Source organism: Pterocles gutturalis, unplaced genomic scaffold, assembly GCF_000699245.1.
Source record: "Pterocles gutturalis isolate BGI_N339 unplaced genomic scaffold, ASM69924v1 scaffold36309, whole genome shotgun sequence".
Classification (NCBI taxonomy): domain Eukaryota; kingdom Metazoa; phylum Chordata; class Aves; order Pterocliformes; family Pteroclidae; genus Pterocles; species Pterocles gutturalis.
The window spans coordinates 546-27,161 of record NW_010134399.1 but is presented as its reverse complement, the minus strand read 5'-3'; the positions used below and the strand labels follow the sequence as shown (position 1 = coordinate 27,161).

Genomic DNA, 26,616 nt, shown 5'->3' with positions numbered 1-26,616 from the left:
CCCAGCGTGAAGCGGGGAAGGCTGGGAACCGTTCCTGGTTTGTAGAATGAGCATTTCTGGTGTTCACAGCAGAAAACATCGACACCCCGTGTGGGAGAGGGAAGCGCACTGACTCACTCATAGTAAGTGTCTGTAACAAAACAGAACTTGGATGTAACCTTTTAGGACAACATTAAACATTGCAGTTGGTAAACTAGCAGAAAACTAATGCCTTACGTTCAGCAGAAAGCATCAAAGCAGAGGTGGGATGAGCAGTTGGACGCAGCTGTGGATGGATGAGGCTGGGAGGTGCCGATACCTCGGGCTGGTTTCAGGCAGCGATGGGGAAACAGCTGAAAGGAAATGGAGAGCTGTAAGGTTTCGGATGAGAAAAGAGGTTTTGAGGTAGGAATTGATACATTGAGAAACGCAACGTCACCTGTGGTGGAGCAGGTGGAGGTAGGGTGGAGCAGCAGCAGCAGTAAATCACTGTGCGAGAAAGACTCCTGAACAGCAAAGTTTAGTCAGGACTGCATGGCACGAATGGCTTTCAGCTTGTACTTTAACCTTGTATGTCCTCTGTACACTAGGAAGCATACAATACTTATTTTGCTAAATTGTGTTTTATTGCAGGGTTGTAATTAAATGACTAATTGCTATATGTTTCAGTTCTTTAATGGAGTCCTTCCATTTATCTTGACCACATATGCAATGACTCTTGATTTCTAATTTTGTAGTTTGTTCTTTTAATTCTTTGTATTACAATATAAAATGTAGTCAAGTATGGTATGGTTACACACTTTGGGGCAGAATAAAGTCCTGTATTTTTGTTTTTTTCTTGTATCATTAGGTTCTACTCACAAATAAAACTCTTTAAAAAAAAAAAAAAGTCTTTTCCTGCTCTGCTTTCAAAACTTGTAGTTTTACTCTACAGCTGCAGCCTGTTGAATTTAATTAGCTCCATTTTCTTTTAATGATTAGTGATTGATTTAATGTATTCTCAGATAATACTCCAATACTTCCCAGAGTGTCCCAGCTGAGCAGCAGCAGAACCTGGCCCAGGGGTCCTTCCCCCACCTCCCTTGCTGGAGTCAGCCCCGTGGTGGCATTAGGGGTTGGCTCCCTTCAGGAAGCTTTTTTTTGGCACCTGGGGTGGAATTCTGGACCCCACTTTGGCTTAGACATTAACATCTTAACTGTAATTACCTGAGTAGGCGAGTGTATGATGTAACAGTTTATTTGTAATGCAAAAAGAACAGTGCTTGGTCATCAAAAAACATGACACAGTATTAGAAATACAAAACATCTCTCAAAATTCAATTGTATATTAAAACCAGTCCACATGTACCAAAGTTTAAGTCAAGCTCAGGAAGCCTGTAGTATGCTTCTCGCTTTTGTTTTTGATCATCACGTTTTAAGGCAGCTGATACAGCTTTTACCAGGTCTGCTGAGCATTTGTGGAGATCTCACTGCAATTGAAGAGAAGCTCCTCCTTAGAGCTGCCTTGTGGAGTTGTTCTCTGCCAGCCCAAACAGCCCCCTTCGTGGAGGCTTCAGGCAGTGGCTTTTGGTCTGGCTTGTGCTGATGATGAAGGGAGAGGAGCAGGGAGAGCTCTGTATCCAGCAGCGTGCTGTTCAGCAGCACCTGATGGCAAATTGGGATTCCACCACGCTGTGTTGGTGTCAGGCCAGTCACTGCTTGTCTGTCCTAATGCTTAACTGTTCTCTGGGGTTTGTTTTTTTTCTATTTGCAAAACCAGCCAGGGTGGCTGGGATGCTGTCTTAAGCATAACTGCTTGTGGGGCCCATAAGAAACGTGACATCTGTTGTTGCTGCAAATGGTCATTGTGTAGCCCCTTCTTGATTATCAAAATCCTCCTCTTCCTGTTTGATCTGTGGTCAGGTGCCAAGAGTCAGGTCTTGTAGAGGTCCTTGGGAGCTGGTGAGGGGTCTGTGGTTACTTCCTATTCCGCCTTTATCTGCTGTTTTATAGAACCAAGTAAAATGAAGGGGATGAGGAACAAAGCTCCACAGACAGTGAAGCAAACCTCTGCCCCTGCCAGCCAGTAAACTGCAAAGGAAACAAGATGTAGCTCATTAGTATGCTTGTCCTGGCATCAATGTAAACTGGCCTTCGAAGCTGCTGCTGTCGACAACTTAACAACTGGAGAACACAGAACTGCTGAATCTTTCACTGTACATCCTTGCTGGCAAGCAAGTTAAAAGAGGAGGTGGCTAGTAGCAGTGCTGGTTCTCTTCCAAGGAAGGAGCATGTTAAAAGTGGTTATTTTAAATAGGATACTTTCATTCTTGCCAGGAATGTTCCTATTCATGCACTCAGCTTTAGCTACAAGGCAACTCTTAGCCCCAGCACCCCCTCCACGGCTGCTCCGCTGTCTGTGCTTCCTTGAGGGTCTCTCACTGTTGGTATCGGTCTCCTTCTGTGAAATACTCAGGAATCCAACGCCTAGGAAAGAGGTGCTGGCTTTGCTCAAACTTAACATGAGGTCTGAGTTCAAGCTCTGACCTGCTGTGCAGCTCCTCCCCCTTATTCTGTCCCTTGACTCTGTCATGGCCCCGGGGACCTGACCCTAGCGCAGGGGTACCTCTGCTCCTTGGACACAGTCGAGGCTTGGCCATAGCCAGGGCCACTGGGCGCTGCACACTAACCTCCCTGAGCTCCGGGGCATTAGTAGAGTGTCGACTATTCAGGGGTTACAGCTACTGCTAATGCTGAAACATTCTTTATTGCACATTAAGGGCTGTCCCTACTTAATTTGTATCCTCTTGGGATGCAGCTTCATGGGATATGGGAAAACCAGTCACCATGGCACAGAAAACCTTGATTTCACTGACTCCTGCTTCCCCAGTGCCAGGGTGGCTCCTCAGCAGGCTGGGTTACTTGCTAAAATGGCTAAAAACAGCCCAGCAAGGGCGAGGGTTCCTGCTCAGCCTTTGGCTCCCTCTGCACGCTGGGGCCAGGCCCTCTGCGGTGCCCCTCTGCCTGCACAGCTGCACATGAGGCTTGGCTAGTCTGCTGCTGTTGCTGGAATTTTAAAAGAGTTGAGGCAATATCTCATCCACCAGGCTGGCACTGGTGCTGCCAACAACTGTGTCCCACCCTCCTGCAGCTCTCGGGGGTACCTACTTCTGCAGAGACAACTTTACGGCTCTGAAACACGCTGCGCCTCCCCTTTTCCTTCAGACCCCACCCCAGGCTGAGGGCCCAGAGTGAGGCCGCAAACTCCATCAGGAGCACAAGGCTGCACTCACCGGTAGCTGACAGGACTGGTCCCAGGGCTCTGGCAAGGGCGCCCAGGCTCCGCAGGATCCCCATGACTCGTCCTTTCTGGCTGGCAGAGCCTGTGCAAGCAGAGCCGTCACTCAGCGTGGAGGTGTTGTGTGGGGCAAGGAAAGCGAACAAGAGCCTTGTTCTTTTGGAGGTTTTTCCCCTGTGCTTCTCCCCCTCCTTTCACTGCTCAGTCACTGCCCAAACTGCAGTTATTTCCCCCCGCCAAGATAAACATGACTGCATCATTGAAAGAAACACCAGGGCTTGCCAAGAGTGCTTGACCATAGACAACTTGTAATGCACCCCTACACACCCCTCCCAAAACCAAAGAAGATTTACGTTGTACAACAGATGTGCTCAGGGGGCACAGGTGTAAAATAAATACAGAAGCATGGATGCAAGTCAGATAAGAGCAACACAAAAGTGACATGAATGAGCAAAGCCTTACTTTTTTGCCTCAGCAAGTGCTGTAGTGCTGGCAACAAACTGAACCAATGCTAAAGAAAGAACTGTGTCATCCACAGATGGCAACAGCTACATCTGCTCTACAGGGTTACGTAGCAACCGGTGCCACAAACCCAGAAGGTTTTAGAAGGTTCCTAAGGAATTGGGAAGAAATTATTTTACTGCTGACAGCAATGGCTGGCATCTCTTTCAGAGAACCCAGCCCATTCCCAGCTCAGTGCTGTTTGTGGCCTTTGCTCCACAATGTTAATTCTTTGCCGACAGTTCCCCATCTTTTTAATCGTAACTAGAAATAAGGTTGCTTCAAGTTTCCCCATTGCACTGGAACAGGCCACGTTACACTGCAAAATTGAAGTGTGATACTGATGTTCACTCTCAGCAGATTGTTGCTGTTTGTTAGCTCTGAAACCCTCCATTATGGAGTGCTGACAGCTTTCAGAAACAGGTACAAGTCAGTTTTGGGTTTTCCTATGCTCCCCTGTGGGATGCTTCTGCATTTCCCAGGGTCAGGATATTGTCCTATCTCCAGCAGTCCCACTTCGCTTCCCTTCTGTGAAGGATGTTCATAGAAGCGGAGGGGCTGAAGGCTGCAGCACATCCAGCGTAGCACAGCTGGTTTGCCTCCCTGCAGCAATGCCCGGTGCAATCGGACAGTAACTACAGTCATGGATCACTTGCTCTACTGAAAAGGGGCAGTGGACAAGTGACTGGGAAGGGCTCTTTTCTAGGCTTTAGCCTCACTCCTGCAGGTGTGGTTATCGCTTCAAGGTTACATATGTACAACGTGGTGCAGCAGTTCACTGTAACACAGCATTTCTGCTTTCCTTGTTAATGCATCTGGGGGGAAAGAGGGTTTCTGTAAAGCCAAGCAGCAGCCAGAGTCACTGGTGCAACATTCCGATCCGAGGTGGACCTAAGATACGAGCGTTCCTGTTGATGCATCACTACACTTGAGATCAGTTCTGTGTTTGAGATGAGTCTATACAAAGGTCAGTTCTGTGGCCAAGGGCTGCTGCTCAAAGCAGGAAAGAGACTCACCATAGCCTGACACCACTGCTGACAAACACGGGATAACAATGGCCGCAGCTGGAAAAATACACAAAAGAGACTGTCAATGAACAGCGGAGAGCTCAAAACAGTTACAAGAGCAATAGTGAAAAACATGTGGCCTGAAATCATTACTACTGCAGAGAAATATGCTGAGCTCTGGGGCACTGTACCAACAATGCATCATCAGGTTTAATCCAGTTCAGTAATGAAAACAGCCCCTCAAAGCCAACCCGCACGAAGAGCCCAGAGCCGTGAGCGCTCTGAGCAGATGTTTCACATTAGTGTCTCTCCTTCTGTGAGCCCACGGGAAAGGAGGGGATAGGTCAGATCAGCTAACTGGTAGTTTTCCAAATCGCTGTGGTCTTGTCAGGTGGAGTAGTGAGGGGGAATTGCTCATATTTCGAACAATGAGGTGGCTGTACACAGAGTCACCTTGTCCCCTTGTACGGCTTTACTGTACTCATGGATGAAAGAGGCAGCTACGTTCTGTCTTGGGAAATGAGACAGTCAAGTCCAAGAAAAAGAGGTTACAAAATTTCTGGACACAAAATCCAATAGCTGTTCAGCAATCACTGCCCTCTTACTGAAACAGGGGCCTTTTCTGCCAAGAAGGAAGTGCTTTAAGCATACAAAGCAGGATCTTTTCTGGGAAGGAAAGGACAACTGGAGAGCAGAAATGATAGACATGTGGCCTTAACTGCAGGCGCCCCAAATCCTGGGGCAGAGGGAGGAAGAGAGGCAGAAAAGAGGCCCTCCAGAGGCACTCCTAGCTGGCTTAACTAGGGAAGAGACGGGGTCTTCTGTCCAGGTATGGAGCCTAGGAAGACAGGGCTCCTAACTTAGAAGCACAGTTAGACAAAATGAAAACCTCCTCTCACCCCTCCCAGCTGAGTGGGCTTTCAAAAGGAAGTTAATCTGTAGATATGATGTAATTTTGAAACCTGCTAAACACACAGCTGTCCCTAGACAAACAAGCTGCATAAATAGATGCATTTGGTGGTTTACAGTTTACCTTTAAATCAAGCTGTATCATGCAAAAGAGAAGGTTTCTACTTTTGTAATTAGTCCTATCTGAAGCTTCTTAACAATAGTTGGCAGCACTGGGAATATCTGCAATCTCTTTTCAGATAGGTGCTTCAGTAGATGAATCCAACTTAATTCATCATTGTTTCCCTGAATAACAGCTTCAACTGGCAGAAGATTATTTATGTAAACACTTAAACATCTTTGAAAACCATCTGCACTTAGCAAAAACAATAGGAGGAGTTTTGCTCCCTCCCTAGGCTAGCAGCTTGCAACACAAGAGAGCGGAGCGGTGTCCAGCCAGCACAGCCCCGCGCCACCGTGTTCGGGGCAACGCTGATTTACCCTCCTGCTTGCTCAGCCTGAACACACGCTCCAGCCCTCAGAGCGTGCCGGTCTCTTCAGCCTGTTGCCTAAGAAATAATGCTGTCACCATAGAAATACAAAGACATACTGTTTCCCTTCATTTCCTGAGCTAAGCTATTTAGTGAATAGTTTGCTTCTCCATCTGATGAGAGGGGAAGAAAAGACCCTCAAGAGCTCCCCAGTGAGACAGGACAACAGGAGCACTGCGGATGCTTCCAAATATCACTGTGGCAACTTCCTGTGATACAAACAGCATCAGAAACTAAACCTAGTCCTTCCATATTTTATAAACAGAAACATCAACTTTCTGTTACTTATAGTTTGAAATTAGAAGTGCATATTTTTAAATGGGTGAATAAATACATGAAGAAAAATTATTTGTGCTCAGCTTCCAGTGCGTTTTGAATAGCTCACCGAAAGAGTAAAGCAACAGTCCAGCGCTCAGCATGGTCACATTTGCAGCCCATCCAATTAACAAGAAAGCTGGAATCAGCAACATAATAGCCTGTAAAATGAATGAGTCACACGGTTACATTGAAGTCTTGCTTGTTAAAGCCTAATTCTAGGTGTCCTGCCAGTTCTCTTCCACTGATGGGACCACATTCAAGTTAGAATCAGAAAGCCCTTTCTTTCCAAGCAGACATTTCAAATTCACCTGGATGGCCACACATCAGTGCAATTTACTTTTCTGTTCTCTCTCTATCACAGCTGCAGACCCCCCGCAGGCTGGAGTCACCTGTAACACAGGCTGTAGTTATCCCACCACCCATTTCCCACAGCTGAGGAAAAACTGATTTTTGCAGCTCTCTCTCTCACACACTGTTTTTTTGGTGTTTTTTCTCTTTTTTTAACCGGACAGAAATCTAGCTTTAACTCTTTATCTTCTGAGGTGGCACAAGAGATCAAAAAGCTTGTGTGAAACAGGACTACAGCTCCTCTGGCTGTTCTCTGCAGTACTGACTGATTTTAAGTGCTATATCAAACCCTCTTCAGCTTTCATAGTCCATACTTCTGGAACCAAGAATTAAAAATTGGGGGGAGTGGGGGACGGCATTTGAAATTCAAACCCAAAATGAAAAACATTCTTCATCTCCTTCAAGAGCCTGGACTTCAGTTCCCCTGTGATCTCTCCCTCGCATACAGAGCTTTCACAGAAAAGACAGATCAGTTAAGATCTGTGGCACGTTTCATAAAAGAGGGTATTCACTTCCACCCAATGTCTCATTTGGAAGATTCAGTTATAAATGAGCTGCTGTAATCACCGTGCAAAGAGAGGCCACATTAGCCATAGGATCCAGACGCACAAACAAATTGCCAGAATAATTTCAGCAAAAGGGGGAACTCCCACAAAAGCCACTCAAGCCACATACAGCCACAGAAAGAGTGCCCCAGGGCCAGCGGGTTTCTGCACAGCGCACATGGGTGTTTATGGGTAGCAATCGGCCCAGACCAACTAAACTCAGTATTTCAAGGTATCTACACGTCTCAGTGCAGGGAAGAGGAAGGAGTATAAAAATTAGTGGGGCGAACCACAGTTTGCATAAACTGCAGGGCAGTGACAGCAAACACAGCAGGCTGGCAGAGCACGTGAGGAAGCTGATGCAGAGGATGAAGCGGCACTGACACAGCAGTGTGAGTTTTCAGGCAGAGGGAAGCACTTCCTATGTGACAAAACAAGCGTGCTGTTAACTTCTGCCTGCCAGGGAGAAGGGTGGAGATGGTTTCACCAGCAGAAATAACTTTAAGAAAAGCAGAGTCAATTCACTGGAACACAGTGCTGTTCGGTAATCTTTTTACCCTGCCACTGTTGAAATCACGTTGGCCTCAAAATAATGCATAATAAATTGATGGAGGCTTTGACAATCCAAGCATACCTACTACCAAGCAGCCAACAAAAGTTCAGAAACGCACAAAACCTACTTTGTTTAGTTCCATGCACAAATGTAAATAACAAAACATATCTACTTTTCCCACAGCTGTACAAGCTGCAGGGAGCTGCTCCCTGTCATCTCAGTACAGCATCATCATCATCTCTATGAAGAAAGAGGCAAGCAAAACAAAGAAATGCGCTTTCGTCAGTGAAACTTCGGTCTGAACATTGGCACATGCTATTGTTACGTGTAATACTGATGCTCAAAAATCAAAGGCTGGAGGAAGAATGTATTTCCTCCTGCCCACCAGTGAAAGATACTCTAGGGAAAGCCTGTCAATGAAACAAAGCATAATCTTCACAGCATTTTACCTAACTTGCACAGCCAGACACTCATATATACATATATATATATATATTTTCAGTTATATATGAAGAACTCAAAGTTTCAATAATATCATAGATGATATGGTAAGAAAGGGCTCTAACGTTCCAAAGTTTAGTTAAACTGATAAATGCCCACCAACCAGAGTCCTGAGATGTCATTTATCTGGATGAGACAGAAATTTATTTTGATTTTACAAGTAAAGTTACAGCCTACAACTACCCTGCATTGCACTTTAGACTGAAAATTAATGTATCAGATTTGTGGGGGGAAAAAAAGAAATATATATATATTTTTTTACCCTTTTTACAGCTCTGATTTCATTTCCTGGCTTGATTCGGCGAGCATAGCCTCCCTGGATCACAGCCATTGTTATTCCAATAAAGAAAAACATCTTGCCCTGCTGCATGCTAGAAGGGAGGCAAAAACACAGATTATGGAGTCACGCACAGAGCATTCCACCCTGGCATTCACAGGTCCAGTGCAGACCCTTTCCTGAACAAGAGAGAGAAAACACTTTTTGGTGCTCACATGAGCAGGGCCAAATTCTCAATATGCTGACATTAGTTTCCATGGCAGGCAGACAGCAGGAGATAAGCCTCTGAGGTCTTACGCAGAGATGGGACAGCTGCTGCAAACGCTGCAATCATCTCGAGACTGCTATGATGTAGTTTAGTTGTTTCCAGGGTGGCCCACAAAGAGTCAGCACATTAATTACCCTGTGCCATGGATGTCTCTGCCATATGCACAGGAGTTGTTTGTTACCAAAGGAACAAGCGTTTTGCTTTCTCACAACCATTTCCACCACTCATGCAGAGTTTGATTAAGGTCACCAAGGCACAACACGGGCACTGGCATGGTGGTGGTCATGTATTGCACCGGGAAGCTTGCAACATCACTCCCTCCACCCTTCAATATTTCTTCAAATTTCCCTCTCACCTCTCATCTACTAAACTGCATGGATATTCTCAACTAAAATTCTTACCTCCATTACAAGCTTGGTTGTCACGCAGCCTGTACTGTTGGCATACAGTTGTATATCTCACTACATGGCTATCCTGAAAGGACTGTGCAGAAGTGAGCTTAATACACAAGAAAACCTTTCCTTGATGCACACACATTAGTTAAGCCACAAACTGTAATGAAAGCCAGACAGGGAAAGATGAGACAAACCCCTGAGAATTACTCAAAGGGAAGGACACACATAAGGAATCAAGCTGCAAGATCCCAAGATCATGTTCCTGGCTGGAAATCTTCCTATGAGCTGGCAGGAAAAGTATTTCAAGCTGAGCTGCTATTAGTGGATTCTGTGTTCTTTCTTCTCCAGTGTTTGACTAAAGGAAATCAAACTCTGTGATGTAATGACTGTACACCGTATGCAATGCAGAATTCTGATGAGCAAATATAATCCCATAATTGCATAACTATCCCTCCATCCTTTGCCTTTTTTGAGCTTTGAGATTTGTCTTGATACTGAAGAACTCCTGGGCAAGAAGAGGAAAGGTTTTATTACAATCAGTACAACTAGCCCAGCTATAGGTATTTCAGGAGCTTTACTTTAATCTTGTGTTCTGATTTTCTCTAGCTATTAGAAGTTGTAGATTCGATGAGTGTTTCCTTTCATGATAAACAGCATGCCTGTAGCTTCATCAATTCTTCCCTCAAAGCCCAGATATCACTGAACACAGTAGTTGCTTTCTGAGTGTTTTCACTAACCTCATAAAGCCCTCTTGAAAATAAAGGAAGAGACCTTAAATTAAGACTTTGGAAAATATCCTAAGCAAAATACACAACACTTATCTTCTAAGTGTGCTGTACCTGCTGAATTGGAATCTCTGGTGAGTGAGAAAACTCAGTGTATACTCCAAGCCGGAAAACAGGAAGAGGTACAGGAAATAAGTCAGGCCCAGGATTTTGAGATTCTGAAGATCTAAACAAAAAACAAACAAACACACATCAACAACAACAAAAAAAGAGACAAATGTGGTGTTCTTCAAACACAGCTTGAGAATATAACAACAACAGTAGAGGAACATTTATCAGCTGTACAGGGAAAAGTTCTCACCTCCGACGTTCATTTTAAATATCTATGCAAGGCATGCCACAAAATGACTTCTGCCCACTACCTCCCTTCTTATGAGGGGAGGAGAGCCAAAAAGACTAATCTCTCTAGGGGTCACCCTGGTCTCACTCACCCAATCCAGCCCCTCTGCCTCACACTGACACCCCCACCTATACTGGCATTTCTTTATTTTTACTCAATACTTGTTTTCCACCTAATACCTTGATGACGCCCTCAGGATGGTATTGGGTAAAGCACATCATCTCCTTTTCTAAGATACAGTCTGTGACAGATTACCTTACTTGTTTTTCTGCCAGTGCAGGGTTTAACAAGTTTTCTCCAAAGTCACAGATATTACTCTGTTCCTGATGCAGCAGCAAGGAGGACTGAAGGATAAGTTGGTGTACCTGGCAAACACTGATTTATCTTCTATAGCTTAAATAATTTCATATAGAGAAATGGCTAACTCAAATCCTACATCTCCAAGTCCTGAACTGAGAAATAAAATTCCAGTTTGAAGTTTCCTGGTTTGCAGCTTGGATAAGGAAACTCTCATCTCCCTTACTCATGCCTTGATCTATCTTTTAAAATCACCTCACTTACTGAAGCCTACCCCATGCTGCAGCCAGTGCCTGAACAAAAAACCAAGTAACAAGTCAGAAACCTTCAAAACACTAATCTCTAAATGAATGAACAGACTGCTGCTTCTGAAATGGTTTGAGTAAAGTTTTCACTTAGAAACCGCTGCCACACGCAAAAAGTCATACAATATCAACATAAAAAGCCAGCTAACACTTACTCCCCTCTGACGGAGATTCTTTTCCTCGGGTGACTGCAGAGAACTGAAATAAAGCCAAAGGACTGAGCAAGTCAACTGCTGCCTGAAATCCAGATGTCACAGAAGAGACCTGGTAAAAAAAAGAGAGGTTTATTTAAAAACCTGAAGTAATAACCACTGCAAGAAATTGACGGTAATGGTCAAATCTGCTTCTACACCTACACAAATTATCTGAGATGAAACAAGGCAATCGGCACTGGGGTTTGAATGACACCCAATAACACCCCAGACTTTCTGATCACAGAACTGGCTCCAGGGCTGTAACTAGAAGGTAGAGCACCAATAGCAACTTTCACTGAAGACAGAAAACAGATTCTTCCCTGGGTTTTTAAAAAGCAGAAGAGGCTCATTCTCCACAGCCTTGAAGATGGCTTTACTTGGTTCACTTTTTGCATCATCCCTCATGTCCAAGGAACATGTACTAGGAAAAATAATGGCACATCTGCCTGTGTGCTCATGGGAAGCTGGGATTTACTTGTGTGCTACAGGTCTGAGAACAGCGTGCATAGCACATCAAACAACGCTCTGTTTTGTTACTGGTTGTTCTTGTAGCCAGCCAGTGACACCTCCTGGGGAAGAAAAGGAAAATATAAATTTTAGAGAGACCCTTGGAGAGATTTTAGAGAGATTTCTAGAGAAATTCTGCCCAGCCACATTGTGGGGCTTTTTGAAGAGGAAAATTTATTTTATAGCACTTCTGGTCCTTATACTCCATACATCTCAACCTGATTATGCATCTAGTGACAGTCTCTCTGCTCCTTATCAACATGAGCTTAGGAGATGCTTATTCTTTCATGTACAGGGAATTTTATTTTTTAATTTGTTTATTTTTATTCTAAGGTATAGAAAATTAAAGAAAATACTAAAGAAGAAATAATGTCTAAATTCTTAAGAAAACAATTCCTTTTAAAGCAGGAGAATTTAGACTGTCACTTTACATGACAGTCACAGGAAGAGATAAGACAGACTCAGGAATCCTGAATAATGAAACTTAGGATTTCACATCTTCAAAGCACTGCACAGACTTTATCTGATGAACTTCCTTCTCTTCCCAGATAGGGACAGAGGGAGCTATTACCCCTTTGAGGGTAGACACTAAAGGTCAAATTATCAGTGGAACTTAATCTCGGTGCATGACCAGAGGACTCACATGGACTGGATTTAATAAAGCTGTAAACAAATCAACCTTCAATACCATATTAACATGACCCCTGTCTTGTTCTGATATTCAGAGTGTCTAAGTGTCCGGCTGTCTGGAGCCCACTAGTCTGACAACAGCAACCAGTTCAATATACCAGGCTGGGTTTGTACAAAGCCATAAAGCTGCTGATCCCCACAGAACAAACTGGGATATTTATTTCCCCTTCAACTGGATGTATTGCAGAGAGTAAACAGACACTCCCAAGAAGAAGTTTCCTCATGCTTTTAAAAGGTCTGTAAGAGGATTTCCTGAAGCTGGCTTGTAGCAATCCTGAGTTCCTGCATTTGTTGGCATGGTGGTGTTTGTACTACAGCACAGAGAATCTGGTAACAAGTAACTCCCTTCAAACATGTTTGCCAGCAAGAAAAAGCCTATAGTTCGTACCTGTTTTGAATTACTATCCACGTCAGACAGGGTGCTAAGCTATTTTGTACTACCAAGGCTGATTTTATTTTGGTCCTGAGGATATACATTATACACGTATAAGTTTAAAATCTTAAGTGTTTTACGAAAAAAGGATATATTATTAGATTTTTTTTAATATAGGTGTGTGCATGCATGCATGTAAATGTCTTTTAATTTCTCCTATCTTTGCCCTAGAAGCAGTGGTCTAGAAGTGACTTCATCCACTGATCAATAATGAAAACATGGTCCTAAAACTGACAAAAGTGTTTCATCACCCCCAAATAACAAAGTATACACTGCCAATTTCAGTCAATGTCACCAGCTGCATGAAATTTAGATTCTTCGCAGGTTCAAAATCTGCAACATCTAACTTGTATTTAATTTCTATGCTTATGATTTATTACTCCAAAATTGCTCATTTTTGCTTCATGATCACCCCAAAATTCACCTTGAATGGCAGACATTTTTTGTAGTGTCTTTGTTTACTCTGTTTTCCTCTAATGCAGAGAGACTAAGTAATGTGTCTTGAAGGCAGAGTCAGTCCAAATCAGGAATGCAGCCTGGGCCTTCCAAGCTCCAGCCTCGCCCCTCAAACCAGACACTGTTTAGTATGCATAGAGCAAAAGCCTTGTTTTTCTAGAAGATTACTAGTGATGCTGCATAGCCCTACACAGAGTCCTTACATGATCAGCTGGACAACAGAAAAAAACATCTGTAAGACCCTCCCTCCAGCTAGGCAGCCTTGCCCATGACTAGCTAAGCTAAAAATTAACTCAAAAAACTCTTAAAGGGGACAGATTCCACTGGTCACCTTCCTGTTCCCCCCTTCTCCCAAGCAGGTCACAGCAGAAGCTGTTTTGGGCACCTCACATAAGATCAGCGTCTCTGGCAGGTGAAAGGTAAAGCTCTCTGGTCACTCTTCACCTGATAAACTTGTGGGACAGTTGAAAGAAAGGGGAAGAAGAATAGCAAACATTCTGTTCTCCTTGGATAAAAACTCATCCTTGTTCCCCCATCCCTCTCTGCCTTTCCCTTTCTACAAGTTAATTCCAACAGGACTGAAAGTGAAATACTCGATCTTCTCTCCTGTGAAAAGAGGACCGATACAGAAACAAGAATATGATGAGAACACAGCATATTTCAAGGAAACAGATGTTTGATCCCACTGGCACATCCTCCTACCAGTTATCATTATTGTTTCCCCTCTTTTACAGCTTTGTCCTTCCAACGCATCCATTCCTACACTTTGGAAGCACCTGCTCTAGCTCACCCCAACCTCCAGAAAGGCAGCCAACATACCTGCTCTTCCTCTGTCATCCACAGGCCAAGGAAACTGCTCTCTTCCCACTCAGAACATGGGAGGAATTACCCAAGAAAGGAGCAAAGCAGCCTAATGAGTGAAATTACAAATGCCCTGGAACACATAAATCACACGGGGCCATGGCCCAGATGCAGGCTGAAAGGAGACAGCACAAAAGCACTCACACTGATACCAATCACAAGAAGCTCCAGTGCCAGACAAACCACTATCTCATCAGCAACCAAACACTCTGTGTATTTTGCATGAGTGGGACCTGACCCTGAGAGGCACCTATTAACCCACCTCACACAATACCCCCTGCTACACAGAGACAGACCCCCAAAAAGCGGGGACAGAGTATTCATTTTCTTATCAAAATTCGGTCATGTTGGCTAACACAGACTAGCTTATCAGAAGAGCTCTCAAAAGGACAATAAAAGAAGGGGGGAGATATTCAGTCATCATACAGTCCTAAAAGGCCCTGAAGCCATCTACCCCTCTACAGCAAAGGTGGAATTGTTTATAGAATACGTATTTGTTCTGCAGCACTTCCCTATGTCAACATGTTGCCACCACCCCAGAGTGTGCAGCTCTAACCAAGAACAGGATTTTATCTGGAATGTTTAGAAACAGCCAAATAGGAAAGGGGAACAGATGACACATGGAAGAGCTGTTAAAAAAAAAAATAGTTGCAGTGCTTGGAAAGATAATGTGAGCGACGAGTTTCACATGGGACACAACCTGCTGCGAAACATTCAGGGAAGGTCGAAAGTTTTGCCCTGGCAGGAGCATTCCAGACAAAAGTTTCCTGAACAATTCTCGGTGTCAAATGAGTTTCACTATCCAGAAACCAAGCACACTTCAACAGCTGAGTGGTCTTAGAAACAAGAGACGACAGGAAAGATCCAATCCAGCTGAAGGCCTCAAATCTAGCATTTCACCCAGATACCTAAGGCTGAATTCAGTCTCTCCTACACTACCAAAGGAGACTGTTCCAGGAGACTTTTAATCAGATGTATCTTGGACAGTTTCCAACCACACAATATTAGATCATAATGTTAATAAATGTTTGGCCCCATAAATCCAAAGTCACTGAATTTTAGCACATGTAGATACTCTGTATGTGGGGAAGACAGCATAGCTCAGAGATTAGAGTCATTTGCTACTTAAGTGTTCAAAATAATCAAAGACAAAATAATAGTTAAGAAAAATTCTAACACATGCTGGCTAAATGAAAGAAAATCCAGTCTCTGATGCATTTACTTTTATGATTAGCTGAAATTCATCCCCACGGAGTCATTGTGACCAGAGTTTAAAATTCACCCTCTTCCTCCTTAGGCTCCCACTAGTTTTCTATAAATTTAAACCTAACACACCAAAATTATCAATTAAGCAGACATGTTAGCTAGAAAGAATTTCTTGTATTACACTGGGCTAGGAGATGGGACCATCACGCAACAACTTTAACACCAGCCTGAATAATAATATTAAATCCTAGTCCAGGAATGAGCTAAATTCCTGAGATACCAGCTCAGCCCCTTCATTGATTCCAGTATTTCAACAGTTGTCAAATCCTGTTTTTGCAAGAAACTCAGATCTTCAGATTGATAGTCCATTTACCCGTTTTTCTTTGGGAAGTGTCTCTGGAAGTAGGAAGAAGATGAAAATTAAATCAGCCACAGCAAACATGAGTGCCAGCAATGCCGAACGAACGTAGAAGACTTCTCCTTTCTCTGTCTCCATGGCTAGGTAAGCTCCAATCATGGGACCGAGGGTAAAACCAAGGGAGAAAGCAATGCCAATCATTGCCTGCAGTGATACAATGAACACAGACATGAAGTTTTAGACACCAGTTTGTTCAGGTATCTCAGCTCTAAAACAGTTAGGATTTCCTGGCATTTACGTTAAAAAAATGCAACCAGACACAGAACATAACCAGCCTGAGGATGCAGGGCATGCACAGCAATGAGCGTTGAGTGTGAAAAAACTGTTATTTGCAAATAACTGATTTTATTTTCTGTCTAGTCAGGAAAATGGCAGGAAAAAACTGCAACATGGTTATGAGTGAAAGGAAGTTGGGAAGGGAAATAATGATGCTCCCCTCAGGGACTTCTCAGACAGCAGATCCTTCAGCCAAAGGATAAACTTTTGTAGTGCAAAACCGGAGAAGGGAGGACAGCACCATGGTAGGAATTCATAACGATGTCTATAGCTTCTAAAATGCTTTGGCAAGTTCTGTGTTTAGGAATTTGTGTCTCATGGATCAAACAGGCTGAGAGGCTTCCCAGAACAACCTGAATTTAGTGCAAGTACTAAAGAGGATTTATGAACTCACTGCGAAAACAGCACATAGGAGAAGAGAGAGAATCTGTACATGCTGGATGGGGAGCTTAAAAGAGCACCAATTTGAGTCATCAGCCTCAGTGAGATTGCTTAAGCATACAACAGTGCAGGATCTGTCTCATTTTCTTTAAGAGAAATTCAAAGATGTATATTTGCACATACAGGACCCAAACATGTCATTCCAGGACACGGTCCTCCTGCTTTCCTGAGTCTATTTAACTATAACTCTAGTACTAAACTAAACAAGGCCAGGGAACACTCGGGTGTCACTTCACAGTCTCCAGTGCTGTTTCAGCCTGCCCAGATAGCGCTCTCCCAGGCAATGCCCCATCACAATCTGGGAATAGCATCAGTCAGATGTTATTCTTTTCCCAGAAAGCAAAATGAACATGCCTACCCTGCTTTGAGAAAGAGAGTATAGCCATATGGATGTGAGCCACGCTGTACCAAGTGACTTGCTCTTAGGCCCTAGAAACAGGCCCTGACCTGTTTTATTTACTAGTGCTGTATGGCTATCCCTCTCCATAAATAAAAACATACTTCGGCTCACCAGGACTATAATAAATTGTTTGGAAAATTCATTAGCTGTCCTCTCCCAAGAAGCAGCTGTCCCATACAGTGGCTTCTAACAATCTGTTACAAGAAGTTCAGGCTTCCAAGGTTTTTATAAGATAAAAGATCCAACTGGTAATTCACAGGCAAAGTCCAGCCTGCAGGGCATTTCCATCTGGTCCACTGCTGTCTGAAAGAGGACAAGGCAACTGTTCATATTACCTGCTGCTCAGTCAACCAAACGCCACATCCCTCACCCACTGAGCTCAGATCCCAAAGCTGGTGCAGCATCCAAAGAAGTCTTGAGGTACGCTGTGCTGTGCAGTGCTGCTATGCTTCCACAGTTTGGGAAGGCAAGAAAAATGGGTTGTCCTGTAACTGGCTTCCAGCTACTAAAATTGGGCCATAAGACCTTTCAACTTCTCAGATACGATAATAAGGATTACAGTTATGAGCAGGAGTAACAGTTATAACGTTTACACAGGTAGTTTTTCCACCTCTAGAGCATCTGCATTTCACTTGTTCAATGAACACACACCTGAGGAAGATATTCTGAGCACCTGAAATCAATTAAAAGTTGGCCAGCAAACCCAAACATATATGCCACATGTGTAACTCACCATGCCCTTGCTCCGTGCTTTTGGAGAGTGCAAGTCAGCAATTATAGCTGTGGAGAGGCTGACATTCCCTTTGCTTATTCCACCTATGATCCTGGAGAGAAGAAAAACGCCAAAAGTCCTAGAGGCAGCCCATAGTGCATATGATGTTATCAAACCCATCTGCAGAAGCAAGAAAGGGTTCTTTATAAAGCAGAGCAAAGTTGACATAATTTCTGCATATTTCCCTGCTACACATTTAATTTTTTGTTTGTTTTCAACAGCTGCTCCAAAACCCATGTAAGAGAAATGTCTGAATACAGTGAAACTGCACTAAGTCCTGGACAGTGATAAAAAAAGAAGTAGAAACAAATCCATACAAACTTCCTATAAATGTGGGATTACCAATAAAATTAGAAGGGCAAAGAAAGTTCAGAGGGAGCTAAATCAGTCCTGGGCACAAAACTACTTGTGTACATCCCACTCCATTTGTTTCCAACTTCAAGAGAATACTGATTTCAAAAGAAGACGTCACAGAGCTAGCCCTTAAATTTAATAATCAATCATAAGCATGTGCACTTATTTAATTCACTCTCCGCAAGCCTATGGGATAGGGGGATTTGTATATCATTTGCTGACAAGTTCTTCCATGTATGTACACACTTGCTCTGCACTACTTCTGTAATTAGAACCCCTTACCAGTAACAGAGAATACATTTTGGAGAATGTTAATATTCATAAGAAATACATCTTAGACTGCTATGTAACACTTCCCAATCAACAATCCCCAGGCTCTGTGAAATGGGTCATGAAGTGATCAGCCCTCATTAGTCACTTGGGGAACTAAAATATACGGGGATTAAGTCTAACATTCGTAAACAGAGCATCCAAAGTCATACTCCCGTACACAGGGGAATGGGATTTTGGAAAATCCCAGAAACAGACTGGTATTTCGGTGCCTTCTAGGTACAATTCTGGAAGCGTGGTCAAGGGACTTGGCGAGAAGCTGTCAACTACCAACAGACCTAGAATGTTCAAATTCCCAATCCCATGTGCTAACCACAGTGCCATTAACCATAGTGCCTTTAACTGTGTATTGAGATGGCATGACTGAAATCAGAATGAGACACATACCACTGTCATCAAGATGACAGGCCTTCTGCCCAAGCAGTCCGAAACAGCACCAGTGAGGGGAGAGGAGAAAAACTGTAGGATGGAAAAAACTGAGCCAATCAGACCTGAAAAAAAGATAAATACATATATCATTAGACTTACTGCCTTCATCTTATATATAAAGACAGGCAACCTGTTCCAGACTTACACTCCATTATGTCCTTTAAAAGCACACAATTAAATGTAAACCAACATCTATAAAGAACAGCTTTATCCCTGAAAATAAGCCACCCTCAAAACACCAATCTTGCATTGGTGTTTAACTGAGGCAGCAAATACAGACAGAACAGATACACAGATGAATTAGAACAGGCATAAACTGGATGATTCACTGGTTACTTCACTGGAGAGAAGGGGTTTGAAACTCACTGGTTATAATGGAATATGATTCTCCAATATTTCCGCAGCTGACTACATACATTTTCTGTTCCAAAAGCAGAGATAATGGAGTCTTTAATAGTTCCAGTTCTTTTAAGATTTGACTTTTTGAGCCTGATTCTGTCATGCTTAATTAGCTTTTCTTTCCTTCTTATCATGGAAAGAAGGACATAAGCACTGCTGTTAGTGAGACACCCTAAGATGTAGGAGGGATTCCAAAAGACTCCAAGAGTCTTTTGAAATCTGCCACCAGTTTCTGTGATCTTTAATTCCTCTTTTCTCTTGCCATTTCTAGCTTCACACACTTATTAATTTGCACTACACTCTCAATAAGCAGACAAAAAATGCCTTGCTGTCACAGTTTTTCTCTAAAGGAAAAACTGGGTTATACGTCTTGGATCATTCATCTATCAAAGCTTTAAAAGACAGAGGAGAGACCAGAAGTTCTGCTCCCATCAAATCTGAGGGAGGCAGAATATTTACACTGAACACCTTGGGAAGAGCAGCTGCTTGTGATAGCTCAAAAGTTCAAAAAAATGTAAAAAAATCTTATAGATTGGTACACAGGAGGTTTATGTTAATGAAAGACAAGTTTTCTTCCTTGTATTTCCAGCATTGTAAAAACACCCAGACATGCCAAACACTCCACAGCCAGGGAGCAGCAAGAGCAGGGCTGTTCCACATGGAGGAACAGGCCGGGGTCTGAGTGTGACCACAGCACTGGCAGTGCCCTCACCAACCAGGGCACAGTCCCACACAATCTGAATGGGCTGGGCAGAGCAGGGTGTTGCTAGCAGGGTCCATTGACAGTCCTGGACAAGGCAGGGGTTACACTTCAGGTCCATCTAGAGAGTCCAGTCAAGACCAGCAGGAGACAGGGTCAGAGAAAGGAGTGTAAACAAGATGACATAGGTAATTCAGAAGATCAGACACCTGCAATGTAGGTCCAAAGTCCATCCAAGAGACAGGGCCAGAGACAGCCCTGGAGACAAGGCTGTACTTATGATATAGCTCAAGCAAGACCCAGGCCTGAGCTGAAATACAGCTCCTGAATCAACGGTCAGAAAGTGTGTGGGTGAATGCTGCTCACTGCAACTAAGTATTGGTGCCCTCAGGGCCTTGACAAGGGCAGGGAAGGTTTCTGCCCTGAAGAGGGTGCAGTCTAAGCAAAGATGAAAGAGAGCAGAATATATCCTGCACTCGGAGAAGCAACAAGATGATCTTGCAAGTATGATTCCAAACCTACGTTTCTTGTTGCAGATGAAGGCAACGAAGGAATGAAGGCTGCAGGAAGACTGCTGTGGCCTCTGCTTAACATCACAAGTATAATGAACTTTCCCACTAACCATTTAAGGTGCAATCAGACAAGACGGACAGGAGCTGAGGACAACTAGGATAGTTTGTCCATCTTCCCCGCTTCTGCAGCCTCAGTCAACTCTCCAGTGAGCTAATTCAACTCAATCTGGCAGAAAACTAATCCAGGAAAAAATAAAATAAAAAAAAGGTTTTCTACTGGTTTAGCAGATTAGATGGCTCATTAAGAAAAGCTGTCATCAAAGACAACAGAAGAGATGGAGTCAAATGTGACAGATATCAGGTTAATTCAGCCACCTTGTCTGCACTCTCACTGCCTGTGGCTGCCAGGTGATTAGTGAACATTCCCATCACTACTCAGTACTGCTTCTGAATACTTTTCTCACAGAGAGAAAACAGCAAGGGATACCAGCTTCCCTTCTGAGACAAACAGCATCTACTTTATTTGCGAGTTCCCAGTTAGATGCTGTATTTTTTTCAAAAGGAGTCAGATGGACTCCTCTGTAAGGAGGAGGGAGATTTCTTCCTCCCCTTGAAAGCAACTGAGCCAAGTCAAGGGACACAGAACTCCCAAGAGTACAGGACACATCAGGCAAAAGGAAAGGCAACAAGTTCAACATGACTGAGAGCTCCCAGCCCCTTGTTTAAACAGTCTGAGACAGAGAGAAGGAACAAGGAGGAAGCATGCAGTCAGGCCTTCGTAGAGACAGAAAGCAGTTTCTAAGGGATTAAAGAAAACTGTTTTCTACCATTCAAAGTCAGTAATCTGACTGAAAATAAGCACAGAAACCAACATTCCTGCAAGAACACCATGGGAAAGAGGAAAATTGTTTATAAACTTTCTAACGTCTGTTAAACCCAAAAAACCTACTTTAAATAGTAACAATACATTCACACATATTCTAATAAAGTTTTGCTTTTTTTTTTGTTAAAAAGCCTTTTGCTTATCTTGGGTGAGGCCTCACCTCACTAAAAGGACAGGGTCTAGATATTTCCAATTAAAATTAACCCAGACATCCTCACATCTTCATACTCTGAAAACCCAGTTTGCTCACAACTCTATAGATCACAAGGAGACAAAAGAGCCTCTGATCTGTAACATGACATATATACTGCTGGATTTCCTGCACTGCTCCCAGTGGAGCTCACCCACACCAGTGTCCTACTGAGAGCACATGCTTCTGGACCCTTCAAGTCAGCAGGTCTCCTGCTTTTAATAGAACTAATGAGATTTAGAAGCAGTACTGCACTATAGCTGCCCAGCGGGGAGGTGAGACTTCAACTCACAAGCTTCTAATTCCAATGTTTCCTACTGATTTGTCTCCAATCACATACAGATCAACTTTTAAGGGAGAGCAATTTCTGTGACTCTGTGCAGCGTCTAGCACAGCAGGCTCCTGACCCTCAGCTGACAGTCTGACAATAAGGAACAGCAGGCCTGTATTTTTGCAGCAATCTGCAGAACAAATTGGGCAAGATCACAGGATAATTCAGGTTAAAAGGGATCCTTGGAGGTCACCCACTCCAACTGCCTGCTCAAAGGGTCAGCTGTGAGGTCAGACCAGATTGTTCAGGGTTTCCTCCAGTTAGGACTTGATGGCCTCTGAGGATGGATGGAGACTACAAAACCTCTCTGGGCAACCTGTTCCACTGGCCATCCTCACTGTGGAAAAGTTCCTCCTTATTTCCAGTCTGAACCTCCCTTGCTTCTACTTATGCCTGTTGCTTCTCCACCAGCACACATCACAGTGAAATACCTTACTGTCTTTTCAATAACCTTCCTGCAGGTATTGGAAGGGTGCTAATAGCTCCAGGCTGAACAAGCCCAGGCTGCTCAGACCCTCTATCTTCCTGGCCCTCTGCTGAACTCGTTGCAGTTTATGGTTGTCTGTCTTGTGTTGGAGGGCCAAAACTGGATCCAATGCTCTAGATGTGGTCTAACAAGTGCTGAGAGGAGGAGAACAATAGCTTCCCTCAATCTACTGGCTCTGCTTCTGTTCATACAGCCCAGGTGCTATTGGTGCTCTTGCTGCCAGGGCTGGCTCTCGCTCAGCTTGCTGCTCACCAGGACCCCCACGGCCTTTGTAACAGAGCTGCTCCTTACCCATCAGTGCGCAGTCTATATCGCTGCAAGGGACTACTTCCCAGGGGCAGGACTTCGCATTTGTCCTTACTGAATTTCATAAGGTTCCTGTTGGCTCATTCCTCCTGCCTACCTAGGTGTCTCCAAATGACAGAGATGGGGTTGTCCATCTCTTCATTGCTATCAGTGTGATGAAAATAAAATCATTTATAGCCTACTGTGAGAGACATTTTCTGTGTTATTTAAGTCTAAATTTAATAACAGGCAAGCACGCTTTTTGGTTTTCTTATAATTTTCCTCATTGTTCCTCATTCCTCACATCAACACTGCAAATAACTTGAAAACAACACACCAGGGTGTTGTGTTTTTTGAGGGTCTGTTAGCTTGTTTGCTTAATTTCCATACCTCCAAACAAGACACTGTTGTATTTCCGCTCTGGAGGCATCCCAACCATCTCTGCAAACCAGTCCACACCACGTTGCAACGACAAATAGAATCCATCCTGCAAAACAGACAGCTGGTAAATAGAAGCAGGAAGACAGTTTTTCTGTTTTATTTTCAAAGACAGCATCAGAGCTTAGTGAACTAGAGGTAACGTTAGAGGATTCCTTCCCTCCTCCTTGGGAAATGTCCTGGTTGATCAGTTGTCATAGGCTAAACATAGCTTAAATTGCAGCAGATAATTGGGTGTGTCTGTTTGGGTGGGGAAATGTCTGAATTTGAACTTTTTTAAACCATGCTACTTGCTAAAACCTGAACTAAAGAAAAGTGGCACATCCTGAATCCTTCAATTAATAGAGCAACACAAGACACACTCTATCCCTCTGCGCATATACTATTTAGACTGGGAGAACCAGGGGCTTGTGGGCCAGTGAAGAAGGGGTGGTGCGAAAAAGAATGGTTCCTGAAAAGAAGAGGAGGACTTGAAAAGAAGGGGGCCACGAAAAGAAGGTGAAGACCTTGGCTATAGGAAATACACTGGAAGTGCGGGAATATCCTGGAGATCAGAGCCCATGGTTAGGGTTAGAGAGAGGTTGTAAAAAAGGCAAAGGCTACAGCTGTGGTTGGAGTGTGGTTATAAAGGGGCTGCGAGATAGAGGTATGGGCTGCAAAAATAATTCTTCCCTGACAACATCTTCATCTTGTCCAGTAACACTGGAGAAAAGTAACTGCAAGTAGCTGCACAGCAGAGAACCAACACAACTTTCTGCCCTGTGTTCCCAGGCCAGCAGCCAGTTCCCTGCTAAGAATGGATGTTGAAACCTAGTGAACATGATGCTGGGGGTGGGAACAAGTGTGTGAAATACTCAAATAGGGTAAAAGCTCTTATTTCTTTGCTTCTTAGATCCATTACGTGGATCAGTGTAAGTCACAAATACACTGATAATTACAAGGACTAGTCCCTAAGAAAGACCTGAATTTTCCCCAAAACAAATCCCTCATTTCAATGAAAAAGCAAGAGGGAAGTCTCATGCAAGCTCACAAACAAAATCAGCCCATGAAACATTTAAATGTGCTGGATATTATTATTCTGCCTACAACTACTTGGTTTGTCCCAAGTCAAGGGATTTTTCTCCCATACTTCCCTAAAGATCTCATACCTAACATTTTCAGCAGACTGATTCTCTGTTGCTTACCTCAGTCTGGCTGTAATAATCAAGGATGGAAGGAAACAATGGCAAGATGAGAGCAAATCCCAACAAGTCGATGAAGAGTGCCAGGAAGACAATTGTAATAACACGACTGCTGTTCTGTTCTTGCTTGTCATTGCTGCTGGTTTCTCTCTCTCGCAGGGCCATGTTCCCAGGTGCTCTGCTTCTAAAAAATTACATTTATATCCAGTCAACAGAAAGCATTTTGCAGGCCTTTCACAGGAGTATCTCGGTGATTCATTCTCACTTTCTACAGACTTCACAAAAATAAATATAAATTACAGCTATATTAAGCTGGTTTTCAAGGGAACAGGAACCTCAGCTCTCTAGTCTTGGTTATTAGCTCAGCACCAAGTTTGCTTGCATCAAGAACAGGCTACAAGGGCAACAAGATAACAAACTCTATTATAGGAGCATCCCAAATAAAACACAAAATTAAGGAGCATTTAAAGTTTGGTAACATGTGAGCAATGCTAATACAACTTTCCCAAATCTTTTCAACTCAGCATTACAGTAAAACAGATAGGAAAGGGCACTCTTGATTTCAATATCCAAGTAACTAGTGTATTATTTATGCCTTCAGTGTGTACTAGAAACAACTAAAGCAATAATTTCTTTTTTAAAAAAGGTAGACTTTTTTTAGGAATGCTGTCTTCAAGATAAATCCTGGAGAGCAACAGCAACTCAAGAAACAACACAACAAAATTTTGAAACTTGAATTATTTTTTTCTTTCTCTGGATGAGAGCTACTGATATGAGCTGAGGGATCAAACGATTAAGTAAGCATTTTAGCTTGTCAGAAATATCAAAACTATCAACTTCCTTTGATAATAATCCAAAACTGTTTTAAAGATCTAAACAAGGATGCAGACTTTCAGTTTCAACAGATTATCAAAATCAAGGAGTAATACGCAAACCACGAAACTGCGAACTTCAGACTTGCAAAACAATACAGTGCATCTCAGTCATAAACCAATCAAACTTGCAGTCCCTTCTACAGCAAAAAATCCATGAATGTTTGTTGCAGTAAAAGAGTAAAAAATGAGACAGAATTTCATCCAATAAAGTCAATTAAAACCAAAATATCCACTGGTTTCATCCAATAAAGTCAATTAAAACCAAACCACTGACTTTGATGAGTCAGGATTGAAAACACTGAGCAATTTTTAATATAAATTCTGTTCCAGACAAGACATACTGTATTACTTACACAAGGCACTTGTACATATAACATCGTATTGCACTAATGGAAGATCATAACACTTTGTTATGCTCAGCAATAAATCCTATTGTGACATTTCTTTACCTGTGAATTCTGTTTACTAACACTGAAGCATTATGAAAGTTCAAACACCATGAGGTAAACATGGAAGTGGGCCACCTGCAATCCATTTATTAAACTCTTGCCATAATGCTCTTAAATCTGCTAGTGAACAGAGCAGTTTGTTTATGTTCAGGATCCTTTTATTTAAAATGGTAAGTCATCACTACTACACATATTTAGCATTATTTCTTTAGCCAAATGATATGAGTATCTGGAGCCAAAACAACCATTCCTTTAAACAAATCCTCCCTGGCCCTAGGTCTATCCGGCCAACAGTTGAGAGATGGGTTCATTGTGGCAGATTCAATCTTGTTTTTCTTCACAATTTGTTTACTAATCCACTAAATTGTATGACCAAGCTGAACTTTATTCCAGGGTTATTTACACAGGGTAACATCCTTTACACCTTACCCTTACTGCCATTTCAGCTAGTGTGAGGCTTGAACCTATTAATGCTAGCACTGACCTTTCATTCAGCTCCAGTTTTGGCTACGTGGTTGCAATTTCCCTTACGCAGTATCCCAAGGTACTACATGTTTCTGCCTTTGTGCTCCATCAGTTTTGTTGTTCAAACCTCTCCATAATTTTTGCTAGGCAGGAAACCACCAAACATTTTATTGGCCCTGGCATCCCTTCAGCAAAAACAAAACACTTCACCTCTACCACGACATTTGATTTCTGTGAGACATGTTTGAAGTGCAGGGGTGGATTTTCAGTTTAGGGAAGTTGTTCCTCTGGACACTTGTGTCCCTGATGCTGGTGCGGCCCTGCCTTGGCTCTCCCCAGCATCCCCTCAGGACTCCCTGTCTGTGTCCCATCGCCCCAGACATCCCCTCAGGACTCCCTGTCTGTGTCCCATCACCCCGGCCATCCCCTCAGGACTCCCTGTCTGTGTCCCATCGCCCCAGCCATCCCCTCAGGATTCCCTGTCTGTGTCCCATCCCCCCCGCCATCCCCTCAGGACTC

The 26,616-nt window shown here is 43.3% G+C and overlaps 1 protein-coding gene across 1 annotated transcript; it reads right to left on the bottom strand.

Annotated features, from left to right (window-relative positions):
- Positions 1-1,942: 1,942 nt before the first annotated feature.
- On the bottom strand, positions 1,943-24,482 carry MFSD10 (major facilitator superfamily domain containing 10). The gene is made up of 12 exons (XM_010081595.1): positions 24,312-24,482; positions 23,080-23,176; positions 18,861-18,964; positions 17,751-17,909; positions 15,856-16,044; positions 11,291-11,399; positions 10,248-10,359; positions 8,731-8,839; positions 6,589-6,679; positions 4,774-4,821; positions 3,252-3,341; positions 1,943-2,049 (listed from the first exon to the last, which is right to left on the bottom strand). The coding sequence occupies exons 1-12, from the start codon at positions 24,471-24,473 to the stop codon at positions 1,943-1,945; spliced, it is 1,377 nt and encodes a 458-aa protein (XP_010079897.1). The 5' UTR covers positions 24,474-24,482.
- Positions 24,483-26,616: the final 2,134 nt, after the last annotated feature.